This window comes from Phalacrocorax aristotelis, chromosome 3, assembly GCF_949628215.1.
Source record: "Phalacrocorax aristotelis chromosome 3, bGulAri2.1, whole genome shotgun sequence".
Classification (NCBI taxonomy): domain Eukaryota; kingdom Metazoa; phylum Chordata; class Aves; order Suliformes; family Phalacrocoracidae; genus Phalacrocorax; species Phalacrocorax aristotelis.
The window spans coordinates 117,054,531-117,069,798 of NC_134278.1; the positions used below are offsets into that span (position 1 = coordinate 117,054,531).

At 42.2% G+C, this 15,268-nt stretch overlaps 1 protein-coding gene across 1 annotated transcript in view; it reads right to left on the minus strand.

Moving 5' to 3' along the window:
* Positions 1 to 14,329, minus strand: part of BIRC6 (baculoviral IAP repeat containing 6) — a 186,372-nt gene extending 172,043 nt beyond the window's left edge. Inside the window, 2 exon segments of the mRNA XM_075089263.1 lie at positions 13,986 to 14,304; positions 14,306 to 14,329. Of these exon segments, the coding sequence (XP_074945364.1) occupies positions 13,986 to 14,304; positions 14,306 to 14,329 (343 nt within the window).
* Between the last annotated feature and the right edge of the window lie 939 nt (positions 14,330 to 15,268).

The following is a 15,268-nucleotide window of genomic DNA, read 5'->3' on the forward strand; positions in this document are numbered from 1 at the left end:
CATCATCCAAAGAGCAAAGCTGAATTGCTGGATCGTCAACGCAGATCTCTTCTTGTTGCACAGGAACAGAAGTTTCATTAAATTTTGCATTAATCAAGTCCCATCCCTGTTCTCCTTTTTCCTCAGGCACTGAATACTGTTTTTATCATGAATAATTACAAGTCACCATTTAGATAGCTAGCATATAGATAAAGCATCCAGATACAGATAGCTACATAATTCTACCATCTTCACACTTTGATATAGTTAAATGGAAATTAACTTTTCCAAATATAGGGCACATTAATCCAACCACATTGTATTTTTGATATCCTCTCAAAAACTCAGGTCAAGAATAGTTGTCAGCTGCCCCTCCCACCAAAATTTTTGAAACAATGACTCATACACTCTCAAAATACAGGGCATATGCCACCTTTGCCTGCATGAAGTATACTGCAATTGTAATTATTGCTATAACAGTCAGAAACACTTTAAGAACCCTGGAATCACTTGATAGTTGTGAAGTCGTTAGTCCTAGCTCAACAAGAAAGGGTCCTCTGAATGCCAAATCAACTAGTTTCAAACTGTGTTTTTGCCAATCCGTTGGAGCTCCTCACACAAGATTTTCTACATACAACACAGCTGCAGGCAAGGAAGTCAGTCATTCTACAGAAAAATAACGGTTTCGACAAAAATTCAAATGCAAGGTTTTCGCATCTTTATAAGTATTCATTTCAACAATGTACTGGAAACTATTATGTAAATAAACTGAAAAGTATCTGATGCCCTAAACAAGAAACCTCAGTAGATTCACATGGTGTTTGCAGTCTGTTCAGTGTGATCCCTGCAGACACTTTAAGCCATGACTTCTCATTGCCAGAGAAAATGGGAAAAACAGCTTACCTTTTCTGGCACTGCCAACACCATGAACACTTTCTTTTGTACTTTTCTGATTTCCTGACAATCACAGATGTATGCTCATGACCTAGGCCTAGGAATTCAGCAGCCTGTAGGAGCCCCATCCCTTCTGGCTTTCCAGGACAGACCATTCTTACTTTATGATTTCTGTAGTGAAGTTTGTGAAATCGCACGTCTAAACCACCAAATGGCTAATATCCTCTGTGTAAGTGGTCCCAATTTTCAGAAGCCAATGAAGGTTACTAATGAGGTAGTTAATATGCCTAATCAACATAGTATTTCTGCTCCATTAATAAACAAAGTTATAATTACACCACAAGAAATATATTGCCTAACAGCTGTGATTCTCACTGCACTGGTTAGTTTTTTGGTTGGTTACATTGACAGAGAGATTTTGGCCAAACTACCTCTAGAAAGTTATTTACAGTTGCCAGTTGTATTCTATTCAAAGCACATAAAAACAAAACAAATTCCCTTAGCCTAAGTCGATGGAGCTTCAAGGAAATGATTCAATCAATATTTAGTGTTGTTCCAACACCCTGGGAAACACATTCTACAACTGACTGGTTTATGCTTTGAATAGCCTCTAAACTGGTGACAAGCTATTTTGCAAACTTAGTTTAATTCTGAGGTTCAGAAAACACATTACAAGATGGCTTTACTACTAGTCATGAACTATATCATGGTTCACACATGGCAAGAGGAGGGTGAGAATCAGGAAACTAAAGAATTTAGCAGCCACCACTATAGAAGCAGCCACCACTGTAATAGTGCCTAAAAAAGTTTAATCATTCTTAAAGCATTGGGTCCTTTCTAACTCAGGATCAGTGTTTTACAATGTGCCAAAGGACTCCAACCAATATCCTTTGAAAAACCCACTGGTGGTACTACATCATCAAGTCCCACCTGGCTAAGTATATTAGGTGTAAGTAGTGATCTGCATCTTCACAAATCACAGTTCAAAAGTTTCACATAAACTTACTAAATGACCTAAGCCAGATCATCAAAACCCAATTATTATTCTCATTTTAGCCCTAATTCCTTCAGCTTTAATTTACTCTGGGTGGTGGAAGGAGAAATAGTAATTCAAAGTTTTTAATAATTTTGCTCTTCCGTTTTGGCACAAGTGGATCATAGCTTCTCCCCATATCTCCAGCTTATCTGTCCAGGATTAAAACAAGCAACTCAAATAAGTCATTAAGCCTTTTGTCAGTTCATATAAGGAAACCTGGCAGGCTGCTACCATGCTAGAAGTGCAAGCCCAATAGCATACTATGGTATGGTATGTCATCTATAACAACCTTAGAACTAGCAACCTGAAAAGTTAAAACAAAGGCAAGTAAGCATCAGATTGCAGAAATGAAGAATCTGAGAATAGAAACATTTCCCCCTCCGCCTTCTTTGTTTTGAAGAATACAGAAGAGAGATCAGCAATTTCCTGTGATCAAAATCTGACCTACAAAAAATATTACCAAAAACAAGCTTGTTTGGAGAATATGTAATAACAGCATCTATTGTGTCCCCTTCTCTGCAGGCATTAAGATGAACCAAACTAATTAGAGAATTAGCCTTATATTTCAGGAAGTAGAATGAAAAAGCTTGTCTCCATTTCTCTGCCATAGATAGCTTTAACGTCAAAGCAGTGGAGCGTAAGAGAAAGTGGCTGTCACCTGAATATGCAAGCCCACCCACCATCAAGAGATGCAGGTTAATGTTGGTATAAGACCTTTGAGCTTTTCTAATATTGAAAAAAGTTAATCCACATTGAAAACAAACCACTAGCCAGGAATGGCACTAAAACATATCACAAAGTCAGTAATTCTCTTGACAAGAAGCTCCCAATACACGGCATGCAAAAAACCCAAGTAGTTTCTAAATTACAGTAAACCCACACTTTTCTCTGCAGCTATAAGGTAAGAGTGGTAAACACATGCACATTAGCACTATGCTTTCCATCGGAGATAAAAATGCTTCTTACCAGAACATTGCTCAGGTACTTCTCACATGTACTTGGGATTAAAAAGAAATATATATATCAATTGTCCTCATTTGTTGCAAGGCAGGTGCCTTTCCTATTGTTACCATTTACACATAATCATAAAACAAACTGAAATTATACTTGCTAGCTGTATTTTTTCTCATGGCATATTACTTAAGTAACACAAGTTTCTCAAAGCAAGCATATCAGAACACCTGCAGTCTGAGGAAGTTCTACAGTATAAATAAATTTTTAAAACTGTCTTAAAGTTCAACTTGCTGCCTTAAATTGTTATATTTGCAGGAAACTATTTTGAACTAATACTACATAAAATCACAACTAATGATTAGTTGCAAGGGGTAACATTTTCAGACAAAAGAGGACAAAAAGCAAAACTACCACAAGTCTGGTTTAAAAATGAAAAAGTTGCCTCTAAATCGTTTTATATCAGTGGCTCCCAAAGGAAATGAAGACATCGTGGTTATGATCATTTGGGAACATGGTAATGAGAAGATGGCTAAGGCATAGCCAAACAAGGCCATGACTGCTCATCATTACTGAATTTATCAGTCACAGATTCTCTCTTGTTCCTCTGCTTCTCCTCCTCACCAACATCTTTACTGGAAACTTCAGCAGTGCAGTTTTACCTCCTGGGTCTAGAGGCCCAGTCCCTTATTTGCTCTAAACATCACCTCAGCAAAGCACTCTGCTGCCACCAAGAAGACACTCCATGGGTCCCTCCTCTCCCAAAACAAAAGCATTCTCAGACTTGAGGAAAGGATGTAAAGGAATCTATTGGATGAAAACAAGTTCAAGTTGTTATTTTAGATGAGTGATGTAGACAGGCTTAAACCAGCTATCCACAAGCAACATTTTCTCTTTTAGATTTCACTATCTACACACACTTCCATCTGCCACATCACCTGGAAGAGCAGTCCAAAATGACTGAATACAGCAAAAACACATTCAGAGGTGAAACAGAAAACTGAAAACATTCTCCAAACAGCAAGAATGCTAAAGGAGGCAAATACACAGCTTAACATCACAAAGAACCTTCAAACTCCCTTATTTGCCAAAATTGGACTTAGTTAATCAAGAACAAGACCTGTGATCTACAGTTTATCTTCTCCTTTAGTGACAAACAGGACAGAATTGTTTCAGTATCAGTTTTGTTATATCATAGCTGAATTTAATAATCCTTATTAGAGTCAGAAGATGTGTTATCTGGGCCAAAGCATTGGAGACTGCCACATGAATATTAACTAGATGTGTCTGATCAAGCAACTACTAACAGAAGCTAACATTAACACTTAAAAGGTTTCAGTGCACAAACAAAAAACCACTGAGATCAAGGCAGTTCATATCTCACTAGCTTTGCAGACATAGGGTCCTCTTCCACTCTAGACAAACTGAGACTGAATCAGCAGGAAGACACCGGTGAGCTCTTTGTGACCATGCGCTTTATGTTGCTTCACATCTCCGTGTATCTAACATTACTGCCACCTTGTATGCTGTACAGAACACAATTGCTCAGAGCTTTACACCATTATCCCAAGAACAAATTACAAAAGATTTCACAAGGTATTCTACAATCATTCCTGCAAACTCAGGTAAATTGTGAAAATTTACGTCACTGCAATTCTCCTGCAATCATCTCACAGAGGACAGCGCCTTCTTCAAATTTTTCTCCAAGTGAAAAATCACAATTAAAAATTTTCAGGGACGCCCTCTTTCACAGACTGCAGACAGATTACACGGCACCCACCCAGAACCAGAGACAGACAAGGAACACTTCACAGCTCAGTAACAGGAAGTTCCTATTCAAGAGCAATTCCCATCACAGTATGTCACAACAAAGAACCTTTGCCAGATCGAATTTTACCACCAGCTCCTCTTTGTGTCACTAAAGTGGCTAGAGCATCTGAGTTCACCCATCATGTATCCTGCAGTCTCTATAACAGGAGAAAACATCTCCAGTTATGGCATTTTTAAACTCCCAAGACTGGCAGGAATGGTTCACATTCCCCCTGCCCAAGCCCCAGTATTATAAAGAGTTTTCAAAATATCAAGCTGGGAGAAGCAGCAAGTCCTCAAAGGCAGATGGGTGAGCTAAAAGGCAAGTGAAAAACTGGCTAGACTGTCATGGGCAAAGTTAGTAGTTAATGATTCAACACCTACCTGGCAGCCAGCTACAAGTGGCATTCAGCAAAGCTTGATATGGTTTACTACCTTCATCAGTGGCTCAGGTGATGGGACAAACTGCACCTTTAGCAAAACTGTGGATGACACCAAATGAGGGGCAACTACAGGCAACTGTTACATTAAATGGCAGGGCTGCCTTTTCAGAGAATCTCAAAAAGCCAGAAATGGCTTGACACAAACCTCCTGAAGTTCAACAAAGACAAATGCAAGGTCTTACATGTGGCGTGGAATACAACCCCATACATCGACAGAAGCTGGAGACCAACTGTCTAGGTGGCAACCCAACAGAAAGAACTTGAGGATCCTGATGGATGGGCTGAACAAGAGGCAGCAGTGCATCCTTGCAGCGACAAACTGTTACCACACAGGGGATCGCACAGGCAGTACATCGTGGAAAAGATTAGTTTCCTCTACCCAGGAGTTTTGAGCCCACATCCAGAATACCATGTCCAGCTTTGGTCCTCCATCTGAGACACCAGCACATGTAAGTCCCATGAAGGGGTACTAAGACAGTTAGAGGGCTGGAGCATACAGCACATGAAAAAAAGACTAAGATAACTGGGCTCATTTAGTCTGCAGAAAAAAAAGGGTTTAGGAGCAAATCTAACAGCAGTCTTCCATTCCTGCAGCAGTAGTTCAACCGCTATGCCAGACTGCTGAGTTACCACCAGTCTTCCTCTTTTTGACATTACTTTTAAGGAAATACAATACTGAACACAGAAGCAACTACGCTGGATCAGAGGAAAATGTCCAAACCCCACATTTTGTCCAAAACAGTGGTCTAAACCAAGAGGTTAGTGAAGAATTTAAGAACAAATATGTATACAACAGTACTTTCCCGTAGCACTCCCAGCCCCCTAATTTGTGCTCAGGGACCTTCATAAAGACCTCCATCAGTTTGTCCAATGCTGCTGTAATTCCAGAGTGTTCTGTAGCCAGGAGCTCCACATTTTACTATTTATCACAGTTACTTCTTTTGATGCCGTCAGCTCTTGTACTAGAAGAGACAAACAACTCCCAATCTACATTTTTCACACATCCAAAATCTTGCAAAGCTCTTTCGCTCTCTTACCTCCCCATTTCCAGTCAGCCCCTTCATTATCTTTTTCAGGCTGAATAGTGCCTCACATACTAAGCCATCCCACACCTGAAGTTTCTAGTTCTGTTATACTCTTTTTGAGATGGAAATATCAAAATTGCACACATACAGGCATTGAAACAGACTTATATTCTCAGTTGGGTTTTTCACACCTTCTCTAATAATCACTTATATGATAACTACTGAGCATTTAACTGGTATTTCATATTCCTAGCACAACTCCAAGATCTCATTCTGGCATTACGAGTCAGTTCAGAGTCCAGCACAGCAGGCTCCAACTCTACTAAATTCTTATGAGTACTTCAAATTAGAACACATTCCCACACTCTCCTAATAACTGTTTCTACATAGGAAAGCTGAAGTAGAACAGACTAGATCCATTCATGTTTAAGTTATTATTCTTTAGGATGCCTTTTCAAAATTTTTAGAGTAGCTGGCAAAATTGAAGGACCTTGTATGCTTAAGACACCTACTTGCAGCATAGGAATATTTGAACCTGGTGACTATATAAGTTTACCTTTAGTTCTGTCACTAAAAAGGGACATTCAGAAAAGCAAACTTAAGCCTTTTAAGACTGGTCTTGCCAGGCTCCTTCTGCAGGTCATAGGAAGCAGGGGGCTCCAAAAATTCAGAGTAAAGACTTTTCCTTTTCTCTGTGTTGAATGGAGAGGGAACCTTAGCATTTTCAACAAATAATCTTAGCTTGTTAAGTCTGACTTACAAAAACTATAGAAAACTGAACAGAAAAAATCCACCTTTTAAAAAAGGTATTGAGCAGTGTTGTATGCCTTCGTTTACATCACAACATGAATCTAGGATCCTATAGAAGACAGGTCAACTAAGTCTATCACAGTGTTTCCCCACAATAACCACAGTGCCTTCTCGCTCTCCAGTAAAACACTATCTTCCCAGTCTTCACTGCCATCTGCCCAGCTTCCTACTTCCCTACCCCTTCCTCCATTGTCATCCAGCTGTGCCATCATAGTTCTCAGTCCCATCCCTCACACTCCCAGCTCTTCCTTTCCATAAGGAGTTTTTCATGATAGAGTCTCTGTAGCCTGTTGCCCAGTAAACAAAGTTTAATCAAACTCTTCTGCAGCTGCCAAATGCTCAGATGAGATCCCAAGTGCTTCACGCTCAGTCAGGTCAGGGAAGTTCAGTGGATCAAACAGTTTTTCCTCCGCAAACTGTACAGGGGACCGAAGAACTGCCAACAGACTGTATGCTATGCAAGCCTTCATTAACCAGGACTTAAGACTGGATATCTGTTTTCACTAATGCTACTAATTTCCAAGACTACTTGATTGCTGATAAGCAAATTCCCTCTTTTAAGTTACACATTTTTAAAAAAAAAAAAAAAAAAATCACTAAAATACTCACTGAACAGCCCTAGCAAATACCTCAAGAAAATTTTACATGTAATTGTGTTTACATTTATGTGACCGGTAAGTTATTATTTCCATAACTTTACACTTTCAGTCCAGGCTGTAAAAACAAAAGCTGGTTTTTTTCCCCTCTTCTTGTGCATCATCCTTATCTGTGAAGTGCTCTTCCCCCTAACATACATGCAAATCTTCAAAATAAGTGTTTTGCATATATCAGACTGCCTCTCTACTTTTTGACTAGCAGCACGCACGGGGTCCTTACTAAATCTCGATACTCTTCCCAAACACAAGGCAGCAAAGGAACTGGGCCAATACACAATCCAATATTTCACTCAAAAGAAACCAAAATAAGCTGCAAGTGTTCGTATCCACATGTAGTTCACAGGTGGATGAACTGAGGGCAATAGCTGTTCTTGAGTTGTCCACTCAGTGATAAGCACCCATCTGGTGACTGCAAGCAGTCATTGCACCTAAGCTGTCCTTTAAATAGTTAATGCTTTCTTTCGAATAGCAAAAAGTTATACTGTGGGATCACTTAAGAACCACCCAGAAACTGAACTGATCCACGTGTAAATTTTTTATTTAAAAATAAAACAAATGGTGGGCAGCTACTGATGCCACTGGAATGACAACATGCAACAAGCTACCTCATAACATGACCTAGGACAGACTGATACACTCAAAAGTCATCCAAGAGCCCACATGGTTGTAAGCCTTATCTCCCTCTTCAAGACAGACTAAGAAGCATTTCTGAAAGACATCGTACTGTTCAGGGAGAATTAGAGATTCCTCATAACAGCTAGGATGGACAGCTTTGTTTCCTGATTTGAAAGCCACTTGGAAAGAAAACCTGAAATAACACATCAGCACCATACCAAAAAATCAGACATAACTGTTATTGAAAGCTTGAGAGAACAATTAAGGAGAATCTTCAAGTCTGGAACAGATTTTTCTTATACTCTTGCCCTATAAAATCCTCTATGTTGTATTTCACGTAAGCCCAGGTGATGAATACCAATGCAATTGCAACCAGAAAAGTATTGTTATAAACAATATAACTGAAGACTCAGAAAGGGATTCTACCGAGCCAGCTATCATTATGGTGGGCTGCTAGGAAGGATCAATTATAGGGCAGGAGACTATACCAGATCCAAACCACTGATGACCACGATGTTTAGAGTAGTAAAAAGATCAGGGCTTTTAAAGATCACTAGGCTGGGCAATCCAAAGCAAAAACCTTCTCCATGTTCCATTACTTCCAGTCCAACAGATATTTACCTGCTTTCTTTCAAAATCTTCTGGACTTGAACTAATCCATTATCTCTGCCAGAACATATTTCTGCCAAGTTACTTCTACATTTTATATAATACAGTATAAAATATGACTGAGATCTGAGCTGAAGCATTTATCACATAACCGTATTAAAAGCTGTCTTAACCAAAGCTGGACAATCAGCACTGAGGTTGAAAAATCAGTATTTTCCCAAGGATTCTTCCTATCCATGAGAAATACCTTAACTACCTGTGAGATGGAATAGGGCAGGAACTCAAAGTTCAGATTCCCGACGCAGAGAACAGTGTTTCCTCCTTGGGTCAGTAAGAAGCATTTCAAAATACGTCCTCCTGTAGAAGACCTTTTTCAAAGTCCATTTGCAGAGGGCTAGGAAATTTCTTATTATCTACGTTAAGGCATTCTGCAACCTTTAATAATACAGTGCTACTGTTGCAATGATAGCCATGAATCCATCAGTCCAGATATGAATGATCTGTCTACACAATGAAAAACGTTGTGCTATCTTGCCTGGCAACATAACATATGCCTGCACCACTGTCTGTTGTTACTTCTGGATCCCTCCAACAAACAGTAATGCAAACAGCCCTTTAAAGACGTGTGAAAAGAAGAGATCTCTATTTTGGCTTTGCAGAAGATAATACAGATGTGCTTCCACAGAGCCTGGAAGTATCAATTAATGATATCTTGACAGTCTGGCAATATGCATGGCAAGTAAGATGGGATCTCTGACATACTCTGATTAAGCTAGCAGACAAATGGAGCACACAGTGGTCTAGAATCTTCATTGGTATGAAACACTGAACTCAAGTCTAACAATCCTCCTATTCTGTTTTTTCAAGTGCTTAAGGTTCTTCATGAATGACCTTAAGATCACATACATCAATGGAATGATCTCTTTGAGAAGCATGTTACCCAGATCAGCACTGTCATCCAAGTGTACTCAAACACAAGGTGGGCTGCAGCAGGTCACTAGATATCTGACAATACTGCCCATGTAACAAGAAAGTAAACAAGGATAAAATTATCTATTAATAGCCTTCATTATTAATATTTTTGTCTCATAATTGAACAAATGAAAGTAAAAGCCAAGAAGATTAAGAAACTCGCGCCATTAACAGATAGACAATGGTGTTGAACTTGCTGCCACAGGCGAGCCCCCTGGATGGGGATCTATTTCCTTCTATATTCTTCCGTTGGAAGAACAGCATTTGAGGGCCTCTGATGATAATGCAGAGTCTCTGTTTCCCCTACAGGGACTGGTACCTATGTATAATGAACAGATCCTTCCCTGTATGGATTCAGAAGTCTGTGTTTTGATTGCTGTTAGGGTCTCTATAGTAATTGAGAAGGCTTTAGATATGAAACACTGTGCATTTCAGTGAAGCTATCGCTGTATCAAATTAATCTAGAAAAACCCACAAAAACATTCAAGATGGTCATGGTCCATCTGACAGTACATTTCAGTTTCTTACTGTGTTCCTGGCCAAGCCTCTCCAGGAATTACAGCACTCTCCCAGTTCAAGCAGTGTTCTTATTTTATTTGTAAATAGAAGGAACTGATAAATCAAACATCTCTACAGATTCTTAGAGCGTCACTTGACATTATTCTGGAAGTTTGTTTTGGTTCTTTGGGGGGCTTTTTGTTTTTTTGTTTTTGTTTGTTTGTTTGTTTTGGTTTGTTTGGAGGTGGTTTTTTTTTGTTAGTGGGTTCTTTTTGTTTGTCTGTTTTGAGGCAGAAGGCTCATCCTTAGTGCCTGTCTGGAGATTGATCATTCATGCCTTCTGACTACCAGTGTTCAACTTGAAACTGAAAGCACACAAATGCTTAAATGCCTATAAGGGAAAATAAAGTACTTGATAGACTTGCATGACAGATTTGAAACTAGTCCTGACTAAACACTATTGGCAAACACACAGAAATGCATAATATCCAGTAATCACAAGAACGGTCCTTGCACTCCCAGTCTGGCTCTCTGAAATGCATAGTGTGCATGCAACAGCCTCGTTAGAACAAAAAGGACAACCTCTTGACCAGGTAAGACAAAGATTAATGTTAAAGGATCACCTGATTTTCCCCTTACCAATGCTTCTCTTACTCACTACTATACTCTGGGCTGTTGCAAATGATCACTTGGCCCTCCTGAATAGGCCTACAGAGCCCACACTGAATACAGATTAAGATGATCACACACTTCCAAGAGAGAAATCTGATGAAGATTCAGTGTGGTGTAATAAATAATAATAATCATCATCATTATCTTCCTCCTCACTGTTGTCCCCCTACAGTTTGGGCTCAGAAGAAAAATCCTTGGGTCATCACATACATCAGACCAATGAAGTTCATATGAGAAACTAAAGCACATAAACCACAGACCACATCCTAATGTTTGGACCTGATCTATAGTTGAACCATCTTTTGGCCATGAATCTTTTGTCTTGCTGTTTTATACACCAAAGAGAACAATCTCAACTTACATTCTAACAAAGGCAGCCTCCACTGCTCTACCCAACTCAGTATTCCACAGGTTCAGTCTTTTCCCTGAGAATGAGCTCAAAGCTTAGCATATTGCTGCAGTGAACTGCAACTACAAATAAAAGCAACACGAAGGCTTGGTGGTGTTTCCTCCTCTCTCCCCCTCCCTTTTCTTGCTCTGCTCTCTAGAAAGAGAAGCCTGCTAACTTTTGGTTGTCTTTGGGTAATGTGCAACAGCATTTCTGTCCAATATAAATCTTTTGGCAGAGCAAAAGACCTGCAGCCCCAATTACCAAGGAGGACAAGCAGTCTCCCAAGAGAAGCAGTTTTAATTCCCAGGGACTCTATTTTTAGTCATAGCACCAGAAGTCCCTGAAGCAACAATATCCTTTGACCTGTCATTTACAGCAGGGGAGGGAGCAGGGACAGAGTTGGTCTACAGATCTGAGTGTCCAACTACTACTATCCTACATTAAAAGAGCTCACACTGTACAGAGTGGGCAGATGCCAGAGAACAGGTGAATTTTCTTTTCCTCCACTTCACAAAAAAGGGCTAAAGAAGGAGAGAACAAGAGCGAACACAGTCATTAACAGCCCCAACAGACACCAACTGCTGAGATAAACCAAAGTTCTGACAGGCATGCTGGTCTGAATCTATAAGGACATTCACTTAAAGTTTCTTCAAACTAAAGTAAGGTTATAAATTTTTTCCACTAATGTAGTCATCAGCTATGCTGCACAGATAAAATCTGGGTAGATTGCAAGCAATTTTGTTGTTTCATGTGAGGAGGAGTACAATCCATCTTTCACAGTCATGCTGTCACAGAGAAGACTGACACTAAAGGAAGTATACGCATGACAATGCGTAACAGAAGAAAAGCAGTAAGTTATTTTTAAATAGTTACTATTTAGGGTAGAATTACCATTAGCATCTTGAATACTAAATCAAATCCCTTGTAAGGATTCTATCACAGGGAAGTGTAAAACAACAGCTTAGGCTCTGATTTACAGTTCACTTCCTTTTTCTCTTCATCAGAATGTAACATCTCCTACACAGACAACCAGTTATAAATTAAGTCCTCAATTTATGCTCTCTTCATCCACAACTTAAAAGCAATTCTCAAATTCTGGCAACAGCTTAAAGAAAAGTAAGAAATTAAGTTATTAATTAAAAAAAAGGACTTTAGGAGGTAGCATGGTAGAAGAAAGGGAATTATGGAAGTAGGGTGATCTGAATTCTCAATAAAGCAGGAAACACCACCCAAGAGCCTCATTCTCAATAGAAGTGATCTACAACAAAAGCGGCTAACAACTTCTTAATAATTCCACAAAAGGATTTTTTTTTTAAATCGCTCCACTTAACCTTTATACTGTACAACGTACCAACTTCACTTCAACTTATGAAAGGAAATAACTGGTTTTTGTCCCCTTCAGTTTGACAGTGTAACACAGTTGCTGGTGTTCAAGTATAGATTCTGCCTAGACTATGGCACCTCTGTACAATTCTTGACATTACTGTGCCACGTTCAGGTGGCAAACACCAGCCCTTCACTACCGCCACTCAGCAAAGCTAGATCTTATTAGCAACACACAACTGTAAGGAGAACTTGAATACAGAAAAGCACAATTAGTAAGAAATGTACCTTTCTGTGCCAAGGGCTGGCCTCCCCACATACCAAGTAACACACACACACGCCCCCGCCAATATTCTGACTAGTACCACAGTTTGAGAACCATTAATGAACCAGGAGCAAAAGCTGACAATGGCAAATGGGTCTTTTTATACAGAACTAGTTTGTTAGTAGTGCAAAAACATTAACAGGCAACAAAAAAAAAGTTGCTTCATAGTTACGGAGATGCTACAGTCTTAACCTCCACAAAGTCAATACCTAGTCATGCCTCCTTTACACAACTGCACGGATACTGTTACTAGCACCAGAGATGCTCACAATACTCAGCAGCCTGAAGAAATATGCAAATACATATATAAAAATGTACCATCAAATAACTCTATAAAGGATTCTGATCTTAAATAATTCTGAGCTGTAAGACAAAGGATGCTTTTAAGAAATACGTCTTCTTAACAAACCCAGATTAAGGTTCAAGAAATAAATATATACTACAGTATCATGCATCAGTAAGAACTACAACAGCCACGGCTGTCCTCCATAACATGCTGCTTCTAATCTTTGGAAGGCTCAACGTAATGTCATCCACAAGAACACCAGAAAAACTAAAAAATACAGCCCTCTACATCACAGCCTTCCAACCCCATTTAATCTTGTAATAACAACGCCAATACGTTCTACAGAAGAAAAACGCCTCGGTGCTGCCTACACGAGTACCTGTGCCCTTAGAGCAGGAACCGTTCAGGCTTGAACAACGAAAAGGGGTGAAGAAAAGCCGGGGGAACCTCCCGGCTCGGGGGGCCCGAACCAAGCCCGCCCCGAGCCTCCCCACGCCGAAACCCCTCGCCCGCCACGACACCTGTTTTCGGGCGAGCCTCCGGCCCGCCCCGCCCGCGGCTCGGCCGCGCCGCCATCGTGCCCAGAGCCACCCCGGGGGCTGCCACGCTCTGCTGCCCCGCTCCCCGCGCCGCCCCGGCCCGCCCCCCCGCCGCAGCCCGCCGCCCCGGGCCCGGCAGGCCCCGCGCTGACCGTTGAGCGCCGACGCCTGCAGCGTGGCCCCCGAGGTGCCGTCGATGACTTTGATGGCGCCGCGAGCGGTGACGGCCAGGATGGCGTTGAGCGCCGGGTGGTAGCAGAGGCTGCAGAGGCCGTCGGCGTCGCAGCGCAGGCAGCCGTCCCGCAGCAGCAGCCACTCGCAGGAGCCCGGCCCGCCCGACACCGGCCCCGGCCCGGGCCCGGGCCCAGCCGCCGCCGCAGAGCAGGAGGCCGCCGCAGCCATCCTCCCGGCCGCCGCCGCCCTCAGGAGAAGGGCCCGGGGGAGCCGCTCACTGACAGACCCTAGAGGAGCAGGAGCCGCCGCCGCCAGTCACCATCCGGGTCCGGGGAGAGGGGGAAAGGGAGAGCGCCAGCGTGAGCAGGAAGTGACACAACCGCGCCGGATGCGGAACCGAACGCCGCTGGACACCGGGGAGGGGGCGGGGCTAGAAGCTGCTCCTCACGGGGGGGCGGGGCAGAAAGGGGGCGGGGCTGCGCTGAGCGCGCACTCTCACACTTACCCTCCCGTCCCCTCGCGGGCCGGGGCGGTGCACAGGGCACCCCCAGCCGCCGTGTGCGCATGCGCGGGGGGCGGCGGGGCGGGAGTGGGGCTGCGGAGGGGTTCGCGGGCGGCCGTAGCCGTTGTGCAGCCTCCGCCCCGGGGAGACCCGGGAGGGGCATTAACGTTTCGTACCGTGGCTCCGAGGGTGGTTTCGATTTTGTAGCGGAGGAGTGACGCGGCAGAGCTCCTGGTTGGGCCGCCTCCGGCCGGGGTAAACTCGGTCCCCGAGGTGGGCGCCCGCTTCTGTGATCTGTGCGACCTGTCCGTCCGTCCGTCGACACCCTGTGCTGCCAGCCTGAGCTACTTTTTTTCAACCCCCCAAAAGTAGGAATGGCGTCATCCTACCCACGAAAGCATCTTTTTCTGAAGGAGTATTTTACCACGCTTCAAAAACGACATAAGTGTAATAGTATTGTTGGGATTTTCCGCTGTTCACCCACTGGAATAACAGCTTGTACAGCCAACTAGCTCCAGGCATTCTTTTATCTAAGGAGCATGTTCTGCTAAAACATTTGAGAAAACTTTTAGGCTACTGCTGGTCTTAAATATAATGAAGTTTCAAATACAATGCAGTTTGCTACAGGAGAGTATCTTTATTAGGACCCAAATTAACAGAGGCTGCTGTAGCAGGAAAATGGTTTAAGAATTAATACAGCGTCTGCATAAAGAAAAAAACAAAAACCAAAACCACACGGGTACGTGCACCCCCCAGGCT